The following is a 16,807-nucleotide window of genomic DNA, read 5'->3' as shown; positions in this document are numbered from 1 at the left end:
GATGCAGTGGAAAGACTGTATTCCATTGAGCCCATTTCAGCCATTGCTGTGGTGTGTTCGACACGTCATTACAAACATTTCCACGGTCGTAACATTAACGGGAAAAAACGACAGGCATAAGCAAGAGTATGAAAGAGTCACAGGAGTAAAATGAAAGCAATCAATCCAGCAAAATTTAAGTGACAAGTGGATTTTGTCACCCCTCAAACACAGGAAATAGATCCTCAGGTGGGCGGGGCATGCACATGTATGTGCTGGCTCACATCCAAAGTGTTGCTCTTCTGTCTCTGCCTGGGATCATTTAGCATATTTTTGGCACCTGATGGTATTCTAAAGGCTCTGTAATGAAGGCTCCGCTGGTAAAGAGTTTTCAGATGTAAACAGCAATCAAGACAGCGCACAGAGAGACAGACACAAGGCAATGGACACGAAGGAAATTATTTATCTCCTTCTCTTTCGCTCTCTCATTCTTTCTCTCTGTGTCTGTCTCTGTCTCTGTCTCTCTCTCTCTCTCTCGCTCTCTCTCCAGGGGAAGAGGAACAAGCCTGGTGTGGAAGCAGCCAGCACACCAGATTCAGTTCAGATTCGTGGCCGAGGGGAAAACAAAGCCATCAAGTAGGTGATGGGGGGGGGGGGCTGGGAAAGTTGGCTGAGCTACTCACTACAGCACAGCTAACTGGGACTGTCAAGAGGATCAGAGGCAAATAACCTGGGTGTGCTCACATAAAAGGCTAAAACACTGAATCTCGCTGAGATGTGGAGGGGAAGGAACATATTTAGCAAGGAAAAGGGAAGTTGTGGTTGTTAAATAAGCGTATCTTGACAACTCCTTACAGTCCTTCCGGTGAAAACAAGAGGCATAAATTATAGCATACTTCATTTGACAGGCTTCAGATAAAGAGCATGTTAAACTCCAGTAAAATTAGGAACTACATGATGTGTTCCTGAACACTCAACGGAACTGTAATAGTGTCTTACTGATAAAGGGAAAGGGAAAGGGAAAGGGGGATACCTAGTCAGTTGTCCAACTGAATGTATTCTACTGAAATGTGTCTTCCGCATTTAACCCAACCCCTGATAAGCCACTAGTTTACTGTCCAACTGCAGTGTTACTTTATTTTACAGCCTGAATGTGATTACCTTGGCTGAGTTTCAGTTGAAATTTGCACTACATCCAGAGTTTAAACCTAAAACCAATGTTCTACTTGGATTGCACTAAGGTACCCTTTATCTCAATGCCTTGTAAGGTAAAATAGTCAATCACTTAAACGAGCACTATACCGAATATTAAGCGTATCATAGTACATTTATAACTAAAGCCCAATCCCAATAAAAAAAGAGTATTTGATGTCCACGTTACCTGCTGCAATGTTTTGATGATATATTCTACTGTATGACTGTTTGTTGTTAACATTGCAGTCCTGACTGACGGTGGTCTCTGTCTCCAGCTAACCCAGCAGTCCTCTCCCTCCTCTGTCACCATGCCACCTGTTCTCCCATTCTCCCTTTCATCACTCTCCTCCCTGTTTTATTTCTCCCTTCTCTCTTTCTGTCTCTCTCCCTTTTTCCAAAATATTTGTATCTGTGTAATCAACCTTTGTTGTTTCACTTTGACTTATAACATACTGTATATTACTCTGTGATTGATGTTGAATATATGTTTAACTCTTTCACTGTTTTCTAATCCCTTGTACAGAGGAAGGTATAATCTATTAACTTGTCCATGAGTCTGGATGCTGTGTCAGCTCACAGAATAGATGATATGCTTTTCCCATAGCCCATCCCCTTTAGACCGATATACTTTTTACCTTCCTTGTTTTCCTACTTTCTTTTCAAAGACATAAATGTTTTCCTCTGAAACTCTATTAGGAACATTACAATGGAATTATTTTATAAATGCAGGGCCAGGGCCGGATTACCAAACAGGCACGTGCCCCTAGGCCCCTGACTTCCAGGGGGCCCCTAACCCATTTTTTTTGTTAAATTGGGAGGCCCCAAGATAGCATATGATATCAAGATGTGTGGTATTGCAGGAAATTTGCTTTAAAACTGCAACATTTTGTCTCCGCCTCATGGCAAAATGTATAGAATAACAGGAAATTAGCTTGAAAATTGCTAAACCTTCCCTCAGCCTCATGGCAAAATGTGAACAAAAGCATGTGATGAGCTATAAAACAGCACATTCTTTTCTCCGCCCCATGGAAAAAAGTGTAGAATTGCAGGAAATTAGCAAAGAAAAAATTAGCAGGTCATTGCATTATTTAATAATCATGATTTTAATGTAGTTTGGGAGTACAGGCTAGACAGATCTGGGCAGACAGGGGGCAGAGACCAGCATCTTACCTCTGTGACACTGCGGAAAAATGGGCAAACGAGATGGCAGTTGACGATTTAATGTAGAATTATGAATCCCTCCTAACATTTTTGAGAACCAGCCTAAACCCAGGGAACTGTTTTCTGATCTATACATGCATTTCTTAAAAACATTTTAGAAGCCCCTGCCAATCGACCTACTATAGAAGAGAGACCTCTTACCTTCATTCACTGAAATTAACTGGTCTGTAAATCTCTCTTCTAAAAATCCTAATTATCAGAATATCCATTTTAATTTTGTCCACAGATCTTATCTTACCCTGCGTAGACTATTCCAAATGAAAATTAATCCAACCCCAAAATGCTCTCTATGCCTTCAAGGTGCTCCCGGTACCTGTGGGTCAGTGCAACTGTCCTGTGGTGGGAGGTGTGGGTGGGCACAGTGGTACTGTGGGAGAAGGTAAAGGTTTTCTCTCTGCACCATGAAAAAATGTGTTGAAATGTAGGAAGTTAGCTGATTTCAGAAATGGGGGCCCCCGGAGGTCGGTGCCCCAGGGCACCTACCCATAATGTGGTAGTCCGGCCCTGTGCTGGACCCCTAATGTATTTCCCAATTATTTTCTACAGTTATTAGAGGTGTATCTATTGCCTGATTGACATTTCTCTCATTCACCTGTTAAACTAAGGTTGTTTCCATATCCTGTCTCTCTCCAAGAAATATCCTTCACTTTGCTCCACTGTGATTGGCTRTGCTGCTCTGACCTATCTTTCTTTCTATCCCTGAAACTCCTCCCTCCTACTCCACTGTGATTGGCTGTACTGCTCTTACCTGTCTCTCTCTCTGGCCGCAGTGATCTAGACAGGGACTTTTGGAATAACAATGACAGCAGCAACGTGCAGCAGAGATGGAGCTCCTACCCGCCCAAGGAGTTCCTCTTAAACATGTCCCCCTATGCCCCGTACGGAGACCCTCGCCTCACGCCCAAGTGAGTCTCGGTCGCGGCTGGTAAGGGACCCCTCTCTCTGTGCAGGGCTGTAACGAAGCGGGGGAGCCAAGCCTCTTACATTGAGTTCTGTGCCCCCGTACCCCCAACCCTCCACAACCCCCTCAGACTGACTCACTAGAACAACACTACATTCTAGAAACAGACAAACATTGCAGACAAAATATGCATCCAAAGACACAGTACATTGTCTACATAGGAACATGCCACCTTATAGTCCACTTGCATGCATTTCTCTCTGCCGGACATACACGTAAGAGCTACATGATGTGCAAAGTATGCGCTTTATATTCTACACAAGTAGCTCATTTGCCAAACAGTAGCTCTGAACCAAAGGCATAACCTAATGCATATGTCCCGGTAAAGGTCATTGCTAAGGTCAAATGTAATAGCCTAAGGGGGCCAAACGGCATTATTAAGTGATGTTATCCACGTAACATGCACATCTTACATACAGTATGTTCTGTCTTGGGAGAGTTCCGTTGATTGGCATTAGTAATTCCTTTTCCTGCAGCCAACAGGGTCTGAAAGGTAAAGCTATTTAGTATGCATTGTTGACCATGCAGAACTAGATTGAGATGTACAGGGCTGCCACTAGGATGTTTCTACTTGCCTCACCTTAGAGGTGACTGACACCAGTATAGGGATGGCCAGGCGTGCGGTCAGCCTTGTCTCCCTCCAGCCCTCTGATTTTCATCTCGGGTGCGTCGCAAATTTGACCCTATTCCCTCTGGTCAAAAGTAGTGCACTACATAGGGAATAGGGAGCTATTTGGGATGCAGAAGGGGGTTGTCTCTAGTGGTGTTACCAGAACAGATCAAATATTAATTGGATGGAGACACTAATAGATGCAGATCATGTCTGAAGCTGCCCCCCACTATAAACACACTATTCATTATACTAGCCTTTCCCATGTGGACACATGAATATGTAACATGAATCTTTAAAATACACACACTATAGACATACAGAAACTGAACACACTGAAACTGAATATAATGAAACTGAACATACTGAAACTGAACATACTGAAACTGAACATACTGAAACTGAACATACTGAAACTTTACATACAGAAAATTTTACCTAAATGCCAACATTTACCTAAATACCAACCAACCAACCAACCAATCAACCAACATTTGAAAAGCCCCCTATTCCTTACAGCCCTGCCAGCCTCACTAACCCTTAACCTCTAACCCTTCACCTCCAGCCCATGGAGTGCTACCATGGAGACGGACAACCCTCAGACCATCTGAGCAGAAACCCTTTATAGATCCCACTCACACAGCCCAATACCCACCTTTCCACTGAAACCAACCAACTAACCAACCATCCCCTAATCTTAAGGGTATTAACCTAACTGTAAACCCATTGCCCTCGGTTTAAACCGTCCCCTCAGCTCTGTCATCGAGGGTTGACCGTTGTTTTGGGCTTTTGCTCCTAGTTTTTGCTGTTGTCGTTTTTTTGTCACATTCTATAGGAGTCCTGTGTCGTTCCCTAATCACCTCTCCTCACTCCCGTTGTGCCTCGTGGTTTTGTGTCACCACCACCACCACCACCACCACCACCACCACCACCTCCAGGTGCTATAAGGCTGCCTCTCCTTAGTCAGACCACCTGAGCCCTCTGGACACACCAGTTACTCTATAGCTGTACAGTACAGTACATTAATCACTAAAGGCTCTAATGTCATTGATGTTTTTCCTGCACTGAGAAAGTAGTTTTTTATTTTATAGTTTACCAGAGAAAAGATAAAGAGGGGGTTTATTCTCAATGGGTGTATTGTCTTTAGAGTTCATGGGCTGTAGTACAGTGAACCTGCTAGGATCCATTGATCCCTTTTTGAGATCCAATCAAATGTTTGCCCTTTTTGCCGTCATGTGACGAGGTCTTGAGCAAGGGATGGGAAGCCCTGTGCATAAGCTAAATCTGAATTACCTTATATATCCCTAAATAGTCAACTCCATCCCTACCCCTACCCCATGCTCACTGTAGAACTGTTGCAGGCTGGACGTACATATCCTCTGTCTAAAGTGTTTTCCCTCTCGGCCAGCAGCTGTGTTCTCTGACTGTGTCTGTGTGTCTCCACTGAGTGTAGTGACCCTGTAGTGAAACTGTGTCTCGTCTGTCTGCTGTTGTCTCTGTCACGTTGTCTAGGTTACGGCTGCTTGTGCTGCTCTGGGTGACGCGGGAGAGGAATGAAGTGTGTACTCAACAGATTCACTGTGCTGATTAACTGCTATACACTACAATGTATTACTAGAGGCTTTCGAGCCACTCACTCCAAKAATGTCATTACACACACCATAATCTTTCAATCAAACCTATCTGTTTCATTTAACGTTGTAGTTCCTACTGTACTTGATAACAAAGTAGATCAACTGTTTCTTTTCAAATGTAAAGAGGCCATAGATAGCTTACATAATTCAATGACCATGACCCCCTCAGTTTTATTGCAAACACCATGAAGTCCTTGATAGAATAATACATTTGGTCATGTATATTTAATGTGCAGTGTAAAGGAAAGCTGCAGAATGGCCAGTCAGTCTAACTGACAGGTACTCAAAACACAGCCAGCATCTGTCTGTCTCAGTCCTACTGCATCCAAACACACACCACTCTGTCATTCTTCCCATCTGGTTCAGACAGACAGACAGATATATACAGTGAATCTCAGCCCATCTCCCTCCTGCTAACCCAGCAGCAGCACAGCATACTGACTTGCTGGATCCTCGCGGCTGGCTGCTACTCCTCTGTATTGGAAACCTGTAGCTGGATTGATAACACTACCCCCATCCTAATGCTATTCTGCTGTGTGGTTCACTTTCCGGGTTGTTCTACCTCACTGATTCTACTGTTACTATCCACCTCTCTCTCTCTTTCTCTGTCTCTCTCTCTCTCCTKCGTCTGTCTCTCTCTRRRTRKTMTKTGTSTSTGTCTGTCTGTCTATCTGGTGCCCCCTGTCTCTCAGTGGGGTGGAGAAGGGGGATGGGGGCGGGGCTGGGTGTGGGAGCGGGGCAGGTCCCAGTCGCAGTGACAGCGTGAGAAGCATAGTGACGGGGCTGGGCCCTGGCAGCAAGGCTGGGCGCTGGCAGACGGTCCAGAGCCACATGCACGCCGGAGGCCTGAGGCCCAGAAAGTGAGTGACATGAGTGACACAGGTTGGCTGGGCATGAGGTCACGCATGGGGGGGTATTGCTGAGCAGCACAGAGGCATGGAATGGATGGTTTGGGGGACTGCAGTCAGAAGCAGCAAGGCTTATATGTGATATATGCTGCATTCGGAAGTGCAGAGATTTATGAGAGGAAGAATGGATGGAAAGAGGGAAGAAACTACTGAAGGAAATAATGAGCTGAAAATGTGAGTGCTTGTACTGACATTTTCTGATGCATGGGAATATGTTGTCATGGTAAGGCTCTGTTGACTAAAGAGAACATCCTCTCTCACAAACAAATACCAAAAGTTACGCAACGTCTGCCACTGCTTCATCACTGTATTGGACCACAAAATATCTACTTTTTGATTTGGAATCTTATAGCAGACGCCTGAAACTCTCCTCATGTACACTCTTAGAAAAAAGAAATGGTTCTTTGGCTGTCCCCATAGGAGAACCCCTTTGAAGAACCCTTTTGGTTCCAGGTAGAATCKTTTTCGGTTCCATATGCAGTACAACCCTTTCCGTAGAGGGTTCTACATGGAACTCTAAATGGTTCTACCTGGAACCAAAAAGGTTTCTACTTGGAACTAATTGGGTTCTCCTATGGGGACAGCCAAATAACCCTTTTTTTGTAAGAGTGTATTACCATTTTAACACTTTCAGTCAAAATCCAATTCCCTCTTTACCTGCCTTCTTCACTCCTCTACTTTTTACCTCCCCCTCCTAATCAAATCTAACTTTTTTGCCATTTCTGGTCTGTAATTGGTTTCTAATTTAAGGTAGCCATGTGTGTCTATGTTTCTGCTGTAAGATATGTCTCACTCTCCCCTCTCTCTACCTCTGCCCCTCCTCAAGGCTCTTTAATTACAAATCTCTCAAGGTTTTTAGTCAGTTTAATTGACTTTCTGGGTAGGAGATATCTGAGAAGCCCTCCTTAAGTTAGCAGGGGGAGGATACAGGCAGCAGATAGAAGGGCTTATAGCCTGCCTGTCCACTTGAAAGACAGGGTAGGTAAGTCATTTACTATACATGCAGAGACAAATTAAATATCTATTTGCAGTTGAATGTATTCAACCTTGGACAATAGAGATATTGAAATAGTAGAGAAATGTACAGTGAAAGAATTAGGTGTTGAGCTGGCTATGGTATGTGGGTAGGAGCTGTAAAAAGCCAAAGACAACTTTATGACACAGGAGAAATGTATTTCTGTGTGAATTGGACTCCCAGATGTCTGGCTGGCCCTATGCCACGTATTCCATCCAGATTTATTGATGAATCATTCTGTCAGTTATGACAAAAAAAATTGTTGGACTGTAAAATGTAGCGCATACTGCAGCTGATGTGGCGCATACTGTAGCTGATGTGGCGCATACTGCAGCTGATGTGGCGCATACTGCAGCTGATGTGGCGCATACTGCAGCTGATGTGGCGCATACTGCAGCTGATGTGGCGCATAACTGGCAGCTGGAAGTGGCGCATACTACAGCTGATGTGGCGCATACTGCAGCTGATGTGGCGCATACTACAGCTGATGTGGCGCATACTGCAGCTGATGTGGCGCATACTGCAGCTGATGTGGCGCATACTACAGCTGATGTGGCGCATATTGCAGCTGATGTGGCGCATACTGCAGCTTGGCACTGAATGCATCATTGTTGGAGGAGCAGAGTGGAATTATTTTATTGAAAGACTTTTATTTGATGTTGCGATCTATGACCTGCTGCTTTCATAGATACACTTCTATCTCCGAGTCACATTTATTATTTATATTGTTATATTTTTATCTTGTCACTGATAGCTTGTAAGCTTATCCCTATCTTTCATACTTAATGCATCCATCCATATTATTTCTTCCCTACCTCATTCTTTAGATTCTTTATGCCATATAAAAGGTCCAATGATAATACTTTGGATGAGATGAGTGAGAGGAAGGATTTAGGCAGTGGTGATACAGGTGAACAGAGAGAGTGGGAAAGCATGATACTGATGAACTTCAATCAAACCAACCTAATGTCTTATATTATATACAATCCAATCAAATCTGATGGCACTTGTAGATTTTCTGGAATGTTTAAAGCAACGTCCGTACACTCATCAAATGTGCTGTAACCACTATTAGCACATACCATAAGCCCATCCCAAGACACTTCCATACCCACTGACCATTCATATAATGACAGTAACACTCATTCTCACTAACCACAGCCCATCTTCAGTCAACACATTGTCCTGAGCTGTATGTGAGCTATCTGAAAGGCCATGTGGGGAGTATGAAGTGTGACTGGTATTAATCTGGTCCACAAATCCCTCCTCTCGGGGCCCTGCCTCTGGTGCTCTCCAGTAGAATTACTACAGCGCTGTGGAGCTAGCCCGGGCCCACTGAAGAGCACAGTCAACACAGCCAAAGGCTGTAAATCCTCCAGTGCTGCACTAGCCTAAGACAGAGGCTGTTTAGCCAGAGCTTACAGTAATCATGAAGGGCAGAAATCGAAGGGGGAGAGTAGGGAAGCACTATTAAACTAGTGTAAAAGCAGACGGATGATTAGAAAGACAGAGAGGTTTGAGGGAGYGGAGAGGGTTGTTTGGTCAGATGAATGMGTTGAACTGATYGGTAAGGCAGGCAAGATGAATAGAGCTGACAAAGACCAGTTGYCCTAAGAGAAGCAGCATAGTGTGAGAGGTAGCTAGGAGGCTAGTGTAAAGTCATCATGGGTTAGAGGAGGACAGATTAATGGGATGAAAWATAATGGATACAAAGGAGGAGGATGAGGTCAAGGTAAATCAGGGAGAAAAGTGACATGAAAAGGGTAAGAGCTAGAGGTCGACCGATTATGATTTTTCAACGCCAATACCGGTTATTGGAGGACCAAAAAAAGCCGGTACCGATTAATTGGCCGATTTTTATTATTTATTTATTTGTAATAATGACAATGAACACTTATTTTAACTTAATATAATGCATCAATAAAATCAATTTAGCCTCAAATAAATAATTAAACATGTTCAATTTGGTTTAAATAATGCAAAAACAAAGYGTTGGAGAAGAAAGTAAAAGTGCAATATGTGCCATGTAAGAAAGCAAATTTTTAAGTTCCTCGCTCAGAACATGAGAACATATGAAAGCTGGTGGTTCCTTTTAACATGAGTCTTCAATATTCCCAGGTAAGAAGTTTTAGGTTGTAGTTATTATAGGAATTATATGACTATTTCTCTCTATACGATTTGTACTTCATATACCTTTGACTATTGGATGTTCTTATAGGCACTTTAGTATTGCCAGTGTAAATCAAATCAAATCAAATTTATTTATATAGCCCTTCGTACATCAGCTGATACCTCAAAGTGCTGTACAGAAACCCAGCCTAAAACCCCAAACAGCAAGCAATGCAGGTGTAGAAGCACGGTGGCTAGGAAAAACTCCATAGAAAGGCCAAAACCTAGGAAGAAACCTAGAGAGGAACCAGGCTATGAGGGGTGGCCAGTTCTCTTCTGGCTGTGCCGGGTAGAGATTATAACAGAACATGGCCAAGATGTTCAAATGTTCATAAATGACCAGCATGGTCAAATAATAATAATCACAGTAGTTGTCGAGGGTGCAGCACCTCAGGAGTAAATGTCAGTTGGCTTTTCATAAGCGATCTTAAGAGGTATCTTTACCGCTCCTGCGGTCACCAGAGAGTTGAAAACAGCAGCGTCTGGGACAGGTAGCACGTCCGGTGAACAGGTCCAGGTTCCATAGCCGCAGGCAGAACCGTTGAAACTGGAGCAGCAGCACGGCCAGGTGGACTGGGGACAGCAAGGAGTCATCATGTCAGGTCGTCCTGAGGCATGGTCCTAGGCACAGGTTCTCCGAGAGAGAGAAAAAGAAAGAGAAAGAGAGAATTAGAGAGAGCATACTTAAATTCACACAGGACACCGGATAAGACAGAAGTACTCCAGATATAACAAACTGACCCTAGCCGCCCGACACAAACTAATGCAGCATAAATACTGGAGGCTGAGACAGGAGGGTCAGGAGACACTGTGGCCCCATTCGATGATACCCGGACAGGCCAAACAGGAAGGATATAACCCCACCCACTTTGCCAAGGCACACCCCCACACCACTAGAGGGATATCTTCAACACCACCAACTTACCATCCTGAGACAAGGCCGAGTATAGCCCACAAAGATCTCCGCCACGGCACAACCCAAGGGGGGCGCCAACCCAGACAGGAAGATCACGTCAGTGACTCAACCCACTCAAGTGACGCACCCCTCCTAGGGACGGCATGAAAGAGCACCAGTAAGCCAGGACTCAGCCCCTGTAATAGGGTTAGAGGCAGAGAATCCCAGTGGAGAGAGGGGAACCGGCCAGGCAGAGACAGCAAGGGCGGTTCGTTGCTCCAGAGCCTTTCCGTTCACCTTCACACTCCTGGGCCAGACTACACTCAATCATAGGACCTACTGAAGAGATGAGTCTTCAATAAAGACTTAATGGTTGAGACCGAGTCTCCGTCTCTTCACATGGGTAGGCAGACCATTCCATAAAAATTGAGCTCTATAGGAGAAAGCCCTGCCTCCAGCTGTTTGCTTAGAAATTCTAGGGACAATTAGGAGGCCTGCGTCTTGTGACCGTAGCGTACGGTAGGTATGTACGCGGGACCAACTCGAAAGATAGGTAGGAGCAAGCCCATGTAACGCTTTGTAGGTTAACAGTAAAACCTTGAAATCAACCCTTGCCTTAACAGGAAGCCAGTGTAGGAGGCTAGCACTGGAGTAATATGATCAATTTTTTGGGCTCTAGTCAGGATTCTAGCAGCCGTATTTAGCACTAACTGAAGTTTATTTAGTGCTTTATCCGGGTAGCCGGAAGTAAGACATTGCAGTGTCTAACCTAGAAGTAACAAAAGCATGGATTAATTTTTCGGCAATAATTTTTGGACAGAACATTTCTGATTTTGCAATGTTACGTAGATAGAAAAAGCTGCTGAAACAGTCTTGAATGTTCGTCAAAAGAGAGATCAGGGTCAGAGTAACGCCGAGGTCCTTCACAGCTTTATTTGAGATGACTTTACAACATCTCAAGATTAATTGTCAGATTTAACAGAAGTTGAACAGAAACTGATATCTTTCCAACAGATAAGATCTAAACCAGGCCAGAACTTGTCTGTATAGACCAATTTGGGTTTCCAATTTCTCCAAAAGAATGTGGTGATCGATGGTATCAAAGGCAGCACTAAGGTCTAGTAGCACGAGGACAGATGCAGAGCCTCGGTCTGACGCCATTAAAAGGTCATTTACCACCTTCACAAGTGCAGTCTCAGTGCTATGATGGGGTCTAAAACCAGGACTGAAGCATTTCGTATACATTGTTTGTCTTCAGGAAGGCAGTGAGTTGCTGCGCAACACTTTTCTAAAATATTTGAGAGGAATGGAAGATTCGATATAGGCCGATAGTTTTTTATTATTTTCTGGGTCAAGGTTTGGCTTTTTTAAGAGAGGCTTATTACTGCCACTTTTAGTGAGTTTGGTCACATCCGGTGGATAGAGAAGCCGTTTATTATGTTCGACATAGGAGGGCCAAGCACATGAAGCAGCTCTTTAAGTAGTTTAGTTGGATTAGGGTCCATATGCAGCTTGAATTTAGAGGCCTTGATATTTTCCTCATTGTGTCAAGAGATATAGTACTAAAACACTTATGTGTCTCTCTTGATCCTAGGTCCTGGCAGAGTTGTGCAGACTCAGGACAGCTGAGCTTTGGAGGAATACGCAGATTTAAAGAGGAGTCCGTAATTTGCTTTCTAATGATCATGATCTTTTCCTCAAAGAAGTTCATTAATTATATACTGCTGAATTGAAAGCCATCCTCACTTGGGGAATGCTGCTTTTTAGTTAGCTTTGCGACAGTATCAAAAATAAATTTTGGATTATTCTTATTTTCCTCAATTAAGTTGGAAAAGTAGGATGATCGAGCAGCAGTGAGGGCTCTTCGATACTGCACGGTACTGTCTTTCCAAGCTAGTCGGAAGACTTCCAGTTTGGTGTGGCGCCATTTCCGTTCCAATTTTCTGGAAGCTGCTTCAGAGCTCGGGTATTTTCTGTATAACAGGCAGCTAGTTTCTTATGACAAATGTTTTTAGGGGTGCAACTGCATCTAGGGTATTGCGCAAGGTTAAATTGAGTTCCTCAGTTAGGTGGTTAACTGATTTTTGTCCTCTGACGTCCTTGGGTAGGCAGAAGGAGTCTGGAAGGGCATCAAGGAATCTTTGTGTTGTCTGAGAATTTATAGCACAACTTTTGATGCTCCTTGGTTGGGGTCTGAGCAGATTATTTGTTGCGATTGCAAAACGTAATAAAATGGTGGTCCGATAGTCCAGGATTATGAGGAAAAACATTAAGATCTACAACATTTATTCCATGGGACAAAACTAGGTCCAGAGTATGACTGTGGCAGTGAGTAGGTCCAGAGACATGTTGGACAAAACCCACTGAGTCGATAATGGCGCCGAAAGCCTTTGGAGTGGGTCTGTGGACTTTTCCATGTGAATATTAAATCACAAAAAATTTGAATATTATCTGCTATGACTACAAGGTCCGATAGGAATTCAGGGAACTCAGTGAGGAACGCTGTATATGGCCCAGGAGGCCTGTAAACAGTAGCATATATAAGGGATTGAGTAGGCTGCATAGATTTCATGACTAGAAGCTCAAAAAGACGACGTAATTTTTGTTTTGTAACAGTATAGCTTCCGTCCCTCTCCTCGCTCCTACCTGGGTTCGAACCAGGAACACATCGACAACAGCCACCCTCGAAGCAGCGTTACCCATGCAGAGCAAGGGGAACAACTACTCCAAGTCTCAGGGCGAGTGACGTGTGAAACGCTATTAGCGCGCACCCCGCTAAACTAGCTAGCCATTTCACATCGGTTACACCAGCCTAATCTCGGGAGTTGATAGGCTTGAAGTCATAAACAGCGCAATGCTTCAAGCATTGCGAAGAGCTGCTGGCAAATGCACGAAAGTGCTGTTTGAATGAATTGTTTACGAGCCTGCTGGTGCCTACCATCGCTTAGTCAGACTGCTCTATCAAATCATAGACTTAATTATAACATAATAACACACAGAAATACGAGCCTTAGGTCATTAATATGGTCGAATCCGGAAACTATCATCTCGAAAACAAAACGTTTATTCTTTCAGTGAAATACGGAACCGTTACGTATTTATCTAATGGGTGGCATCCATAAGTCTAAATATTCCTGTTACATTGCACAACCTTCAATGTTCTGTCATAATTACGTAAAATTCTGGCAAATTAGTTTTGCAACGAGCCAGGCGGCCAACTGTTGCATACCCTGACTCTGCGTGCGATGAACCCAAGAGAAGTGACACAATTTCACCTGGTTAATATTGCCTGCTAACCTGGATTTCTTTTAGCCTAAATATGGAGTTTAAAAATATATACTTCTGGAGATTGATTTTGGGAAAGGCATTGATGTGTATGGTTAGGTACAGTCGTGCAACGATTGTGCTTTTTTTCGCAAATGCGCTTTTGTTAAATCATCCCCCGTTTGGCGAAGTTGGCTGTCTTTGTTAGGAAGAAATAGTCTTCACACAGTTCGCAACGAGCCAGGCGGCCCAAACTGCTGCATATTCCCTGACTCTGTTGCAAGAGAAGTGACACAATTTTCCTAGTTAAAAGAAATTCATGTTAGCAGGCAATATTAACTAAATATGCAGGTTTAAAAATATATACTTGTGTATTTTATGAAAGGCATTGATGTTTATGGTTAGGTACACGTTGGAGCAACAACAGTCCTTTTTCGCAAATGCGCACCGCATCGATTATATCAACGCAGGACACGCTAGATAAACTAGTAATATCATCAACCATGTGTAGTTAACTAGTGATTATGATTGATTGATTGATTGTTTTTTATAAGATAAGTTTAATGCTAGCTAGCAACTTACCTTGGCTTCTTACTGCATTCGCATAACAGGCAGGCTCCTCGTGGAGTGCAATGTAAGGCAGGTGGTTAGAGCGTTGGACTAGTTAACCGTAAGGTTGCAAGATTGAATCCCCGAGCTGACAAGGTAAAAATCTGTCGTTCTGCCCCTGAACAAGGCAGTTAACCCACCGTTCCTAGGCCGTCATTGAAAATAAGAATGTGTTCTTAACTGACTTGCCTAGTTAAATACCAAAAATACCGGTTTCCAATTGTCATGAAAACTTGAAATCGGCCCAAATTAATCGTCCATTCCGATTAATCGGTCGACCTCTACTAAGAGCAGTGGATGAAGGAAAATAGAGATAAAGGCTGTTAGCTCCTGTTTGTCCTGTTTGGTGTTGGGCTGAGCACTGTCAAAAACACAAGCCTACCCACAGACTGTCAGACACTCACATACAAGCATCTATACAAGCATCTTCTACAACTGTATGACTACTGCTAAACTGATTTAACCTGACAATGCTCTATTTCCTGTTTTTCATCTCTCCATACCCTCCTTTCTCTATGTTGAACTCTCTGGGCCGTCCTCATTTTTGTTKCCTCTGGTACTTGTATTGTACTCACACTCACACTCTCTCTCTGTATCTCCTATTTTCCAATTATGTATCTCTTCTGTCTATCTCTCTGGTTACCACCATCCTTCTCATCTGTCCCTCTCCTTCCCTCTTCTCTCATGTGCAACCCCTGCAAAACCCTTGTTACCCTCTCTTCTTGCTACTCTGTCTGGTCAGTTTTGGGGACCCCTCCCTCTCAGCCGCCTCTACCCTGGAGCACATTCCATCCTCTGCAGCAGCCCGTCCTCGTCCCCTGGTGCGACAGCAGAGTCTCCAGCAGCCTCTCAGCCACCAGCCCCCTCCGGGCCCCAATGACCCCCCAGCCACCTCCCAGAGCCTGGGCCAGCTGCACACAGGGCTCGGGGGCGGAGGGCACCGGGGAGGCCCGCGGGGGGTGCGGGGGAGTCCGGCGGGGACAGGTGCTTCCCGGTACAGAGGAGCAGGAGGAGGACGCTCCAGGTCCAATCCAGGCAGCTGGGACCACATGATGGGACAGATCCGCAACAGAGGACTGGATGTCAAGTCTTTCCTGTGAGTCTGCTGATCTGGGAATGTTCTAGATTCTGCTCTTGTTTCTATTCTGAACCAGTCTGCACTGTCCTCTGTCTGTCTCTTTGGGCTTTCTCAACCTCACTGTGTTGTCCTTATTATATCAAATCTCCCCCTTCTCCTCAGGTAATTGTCCTAAAGAGTTTCATATACTGTAAGATTCACTCCCYAAATGCCAAGCCTAAGCCATGTACTGTAGTTGTAATGACATATTTTAACTTCTCGTCTTTTGGCATTACTTTAACATGTTGTGTAATTGATGCATTGTTCTTGGTTACTCTGTCTGTATGCCCTTTAGTGTCTTTAGTGTCTGTCATTATCTTTGCATAGGTCACACTTGTCTACCTGAGGGTGGGGGACAAACCATTTGAGCTAATAAGTATGCTGCAGCTGCATACCGTACTCTGAAGTCTTTACTGTGTGTGTGTGTGTGTGTGTGTGTGTGTGGTGTGTGTGTGTGTGTGTGTGTGTGTGTGTGTGTGTGTGTGTGTGTGTGTGTGTGTGTGTGTGTCACATGTATAGCCTGTGTGCATCAACATAGGTGCAGGGGTTAAGCAGCAGCATGTAGAAACTCTACATTACATTGATCTCCTTTCTACAGCATCATTACGCCCACGATGGACTGTCCCTATTAGATACAGAGAGAGATAAAGGTAGAGAGGAGTAGTGTGTGAAAGACGGAAAGAGAAGGGGTATAGGATGAAGGTTAAACCCAAGGAGACGAGGAGGAGTTGTTGAGGTGGAGAGAYAGTTCAATTCACTGTGTGGATATGGATGAAAAACAACCACTTCCTAATTCAATTTAGCTACAACTTTTACAATATTCTATGATAAAGCTAAATGTGCCACTAAATGTACTTTTTACCATACACTTTAAGGTTCCCAGAATAATTAGTCATCAACCACTGTACAAAACAGTAAAACTTTTTTTATTATTACCCTGCAGTCAGCAGAACTTCAGTACTTCACAGACCCCTCACAGCATATTGGAGAGAGTAGATCTACTGTAGGTAGAGGAGCGATCTGGAGGCCAGAAACTCCTGACACATTTGATGGTGTTACCAATTTTCCAATGAATTTGGTATTGAAATGATTGGCTGGGGATGAACCATTTGTTTGGTAAACAAAACATTGATTCCTTCTCCTCCTGTGTGTGTGGACGATGATGGGTGTCTGAGGCTGTGTTGGGCAGCCTGCGGACACCCCCGACCCCCCTGCCCTCCACTTGAGTCTC

The 16,807-nt window shown here is 44.1% G+C and overlaps 1 protein-coding gene across 1 annotated transcript in view; it reads left to right on the top strand.

The window, feature by feature from the left end:
* LOC112072509 (uncharacterized) overlaps positions 1-15,620 on the top strand; it is an 80,053-nt gene extending 64,433 nt beyond the window's left edge. The window contains exons 3-5 of the mRNA XM_070439824.1: positions 530-615; positions 3,165-3,299; positions 15,202-15,620. Coding sequence (XP_070295925.1) covers positions 530-615; positions 3,165-3,299; positions 15,202-15,559 — 579 coding nt within the window. The 3' untranslated portion in view covers positions 15,560-15,620. The remainder of the gene's footprint in view (positions 1-529; positions 616-3,164; positions 3,300-15,201) is intronic.
* The last annotated feature ends 1,187 nt before the right edge of the window (positions 15,621-16,807 follow it).

This window comes from Salvelinus sp. IW2-2015, unplaced genomic scaffold (genome assembly GCF_002910315.2).
Source record: "Salvelinus sp. IW2-2015 unplaced genomic scaffold, ASM291031v2 Un_scaffold1947, whole genome shotgun sequence".
Lineage (NCBI taxonomy): Eukaryota > Metazoa > Chordata > Actinopteri > Salmoniformes > Salmonidae > Salvelinus > Salvelinus sp. IW2-2015.
This window is presented reverse-complemented; position numbering and strand designations above follow the sequence as displayed.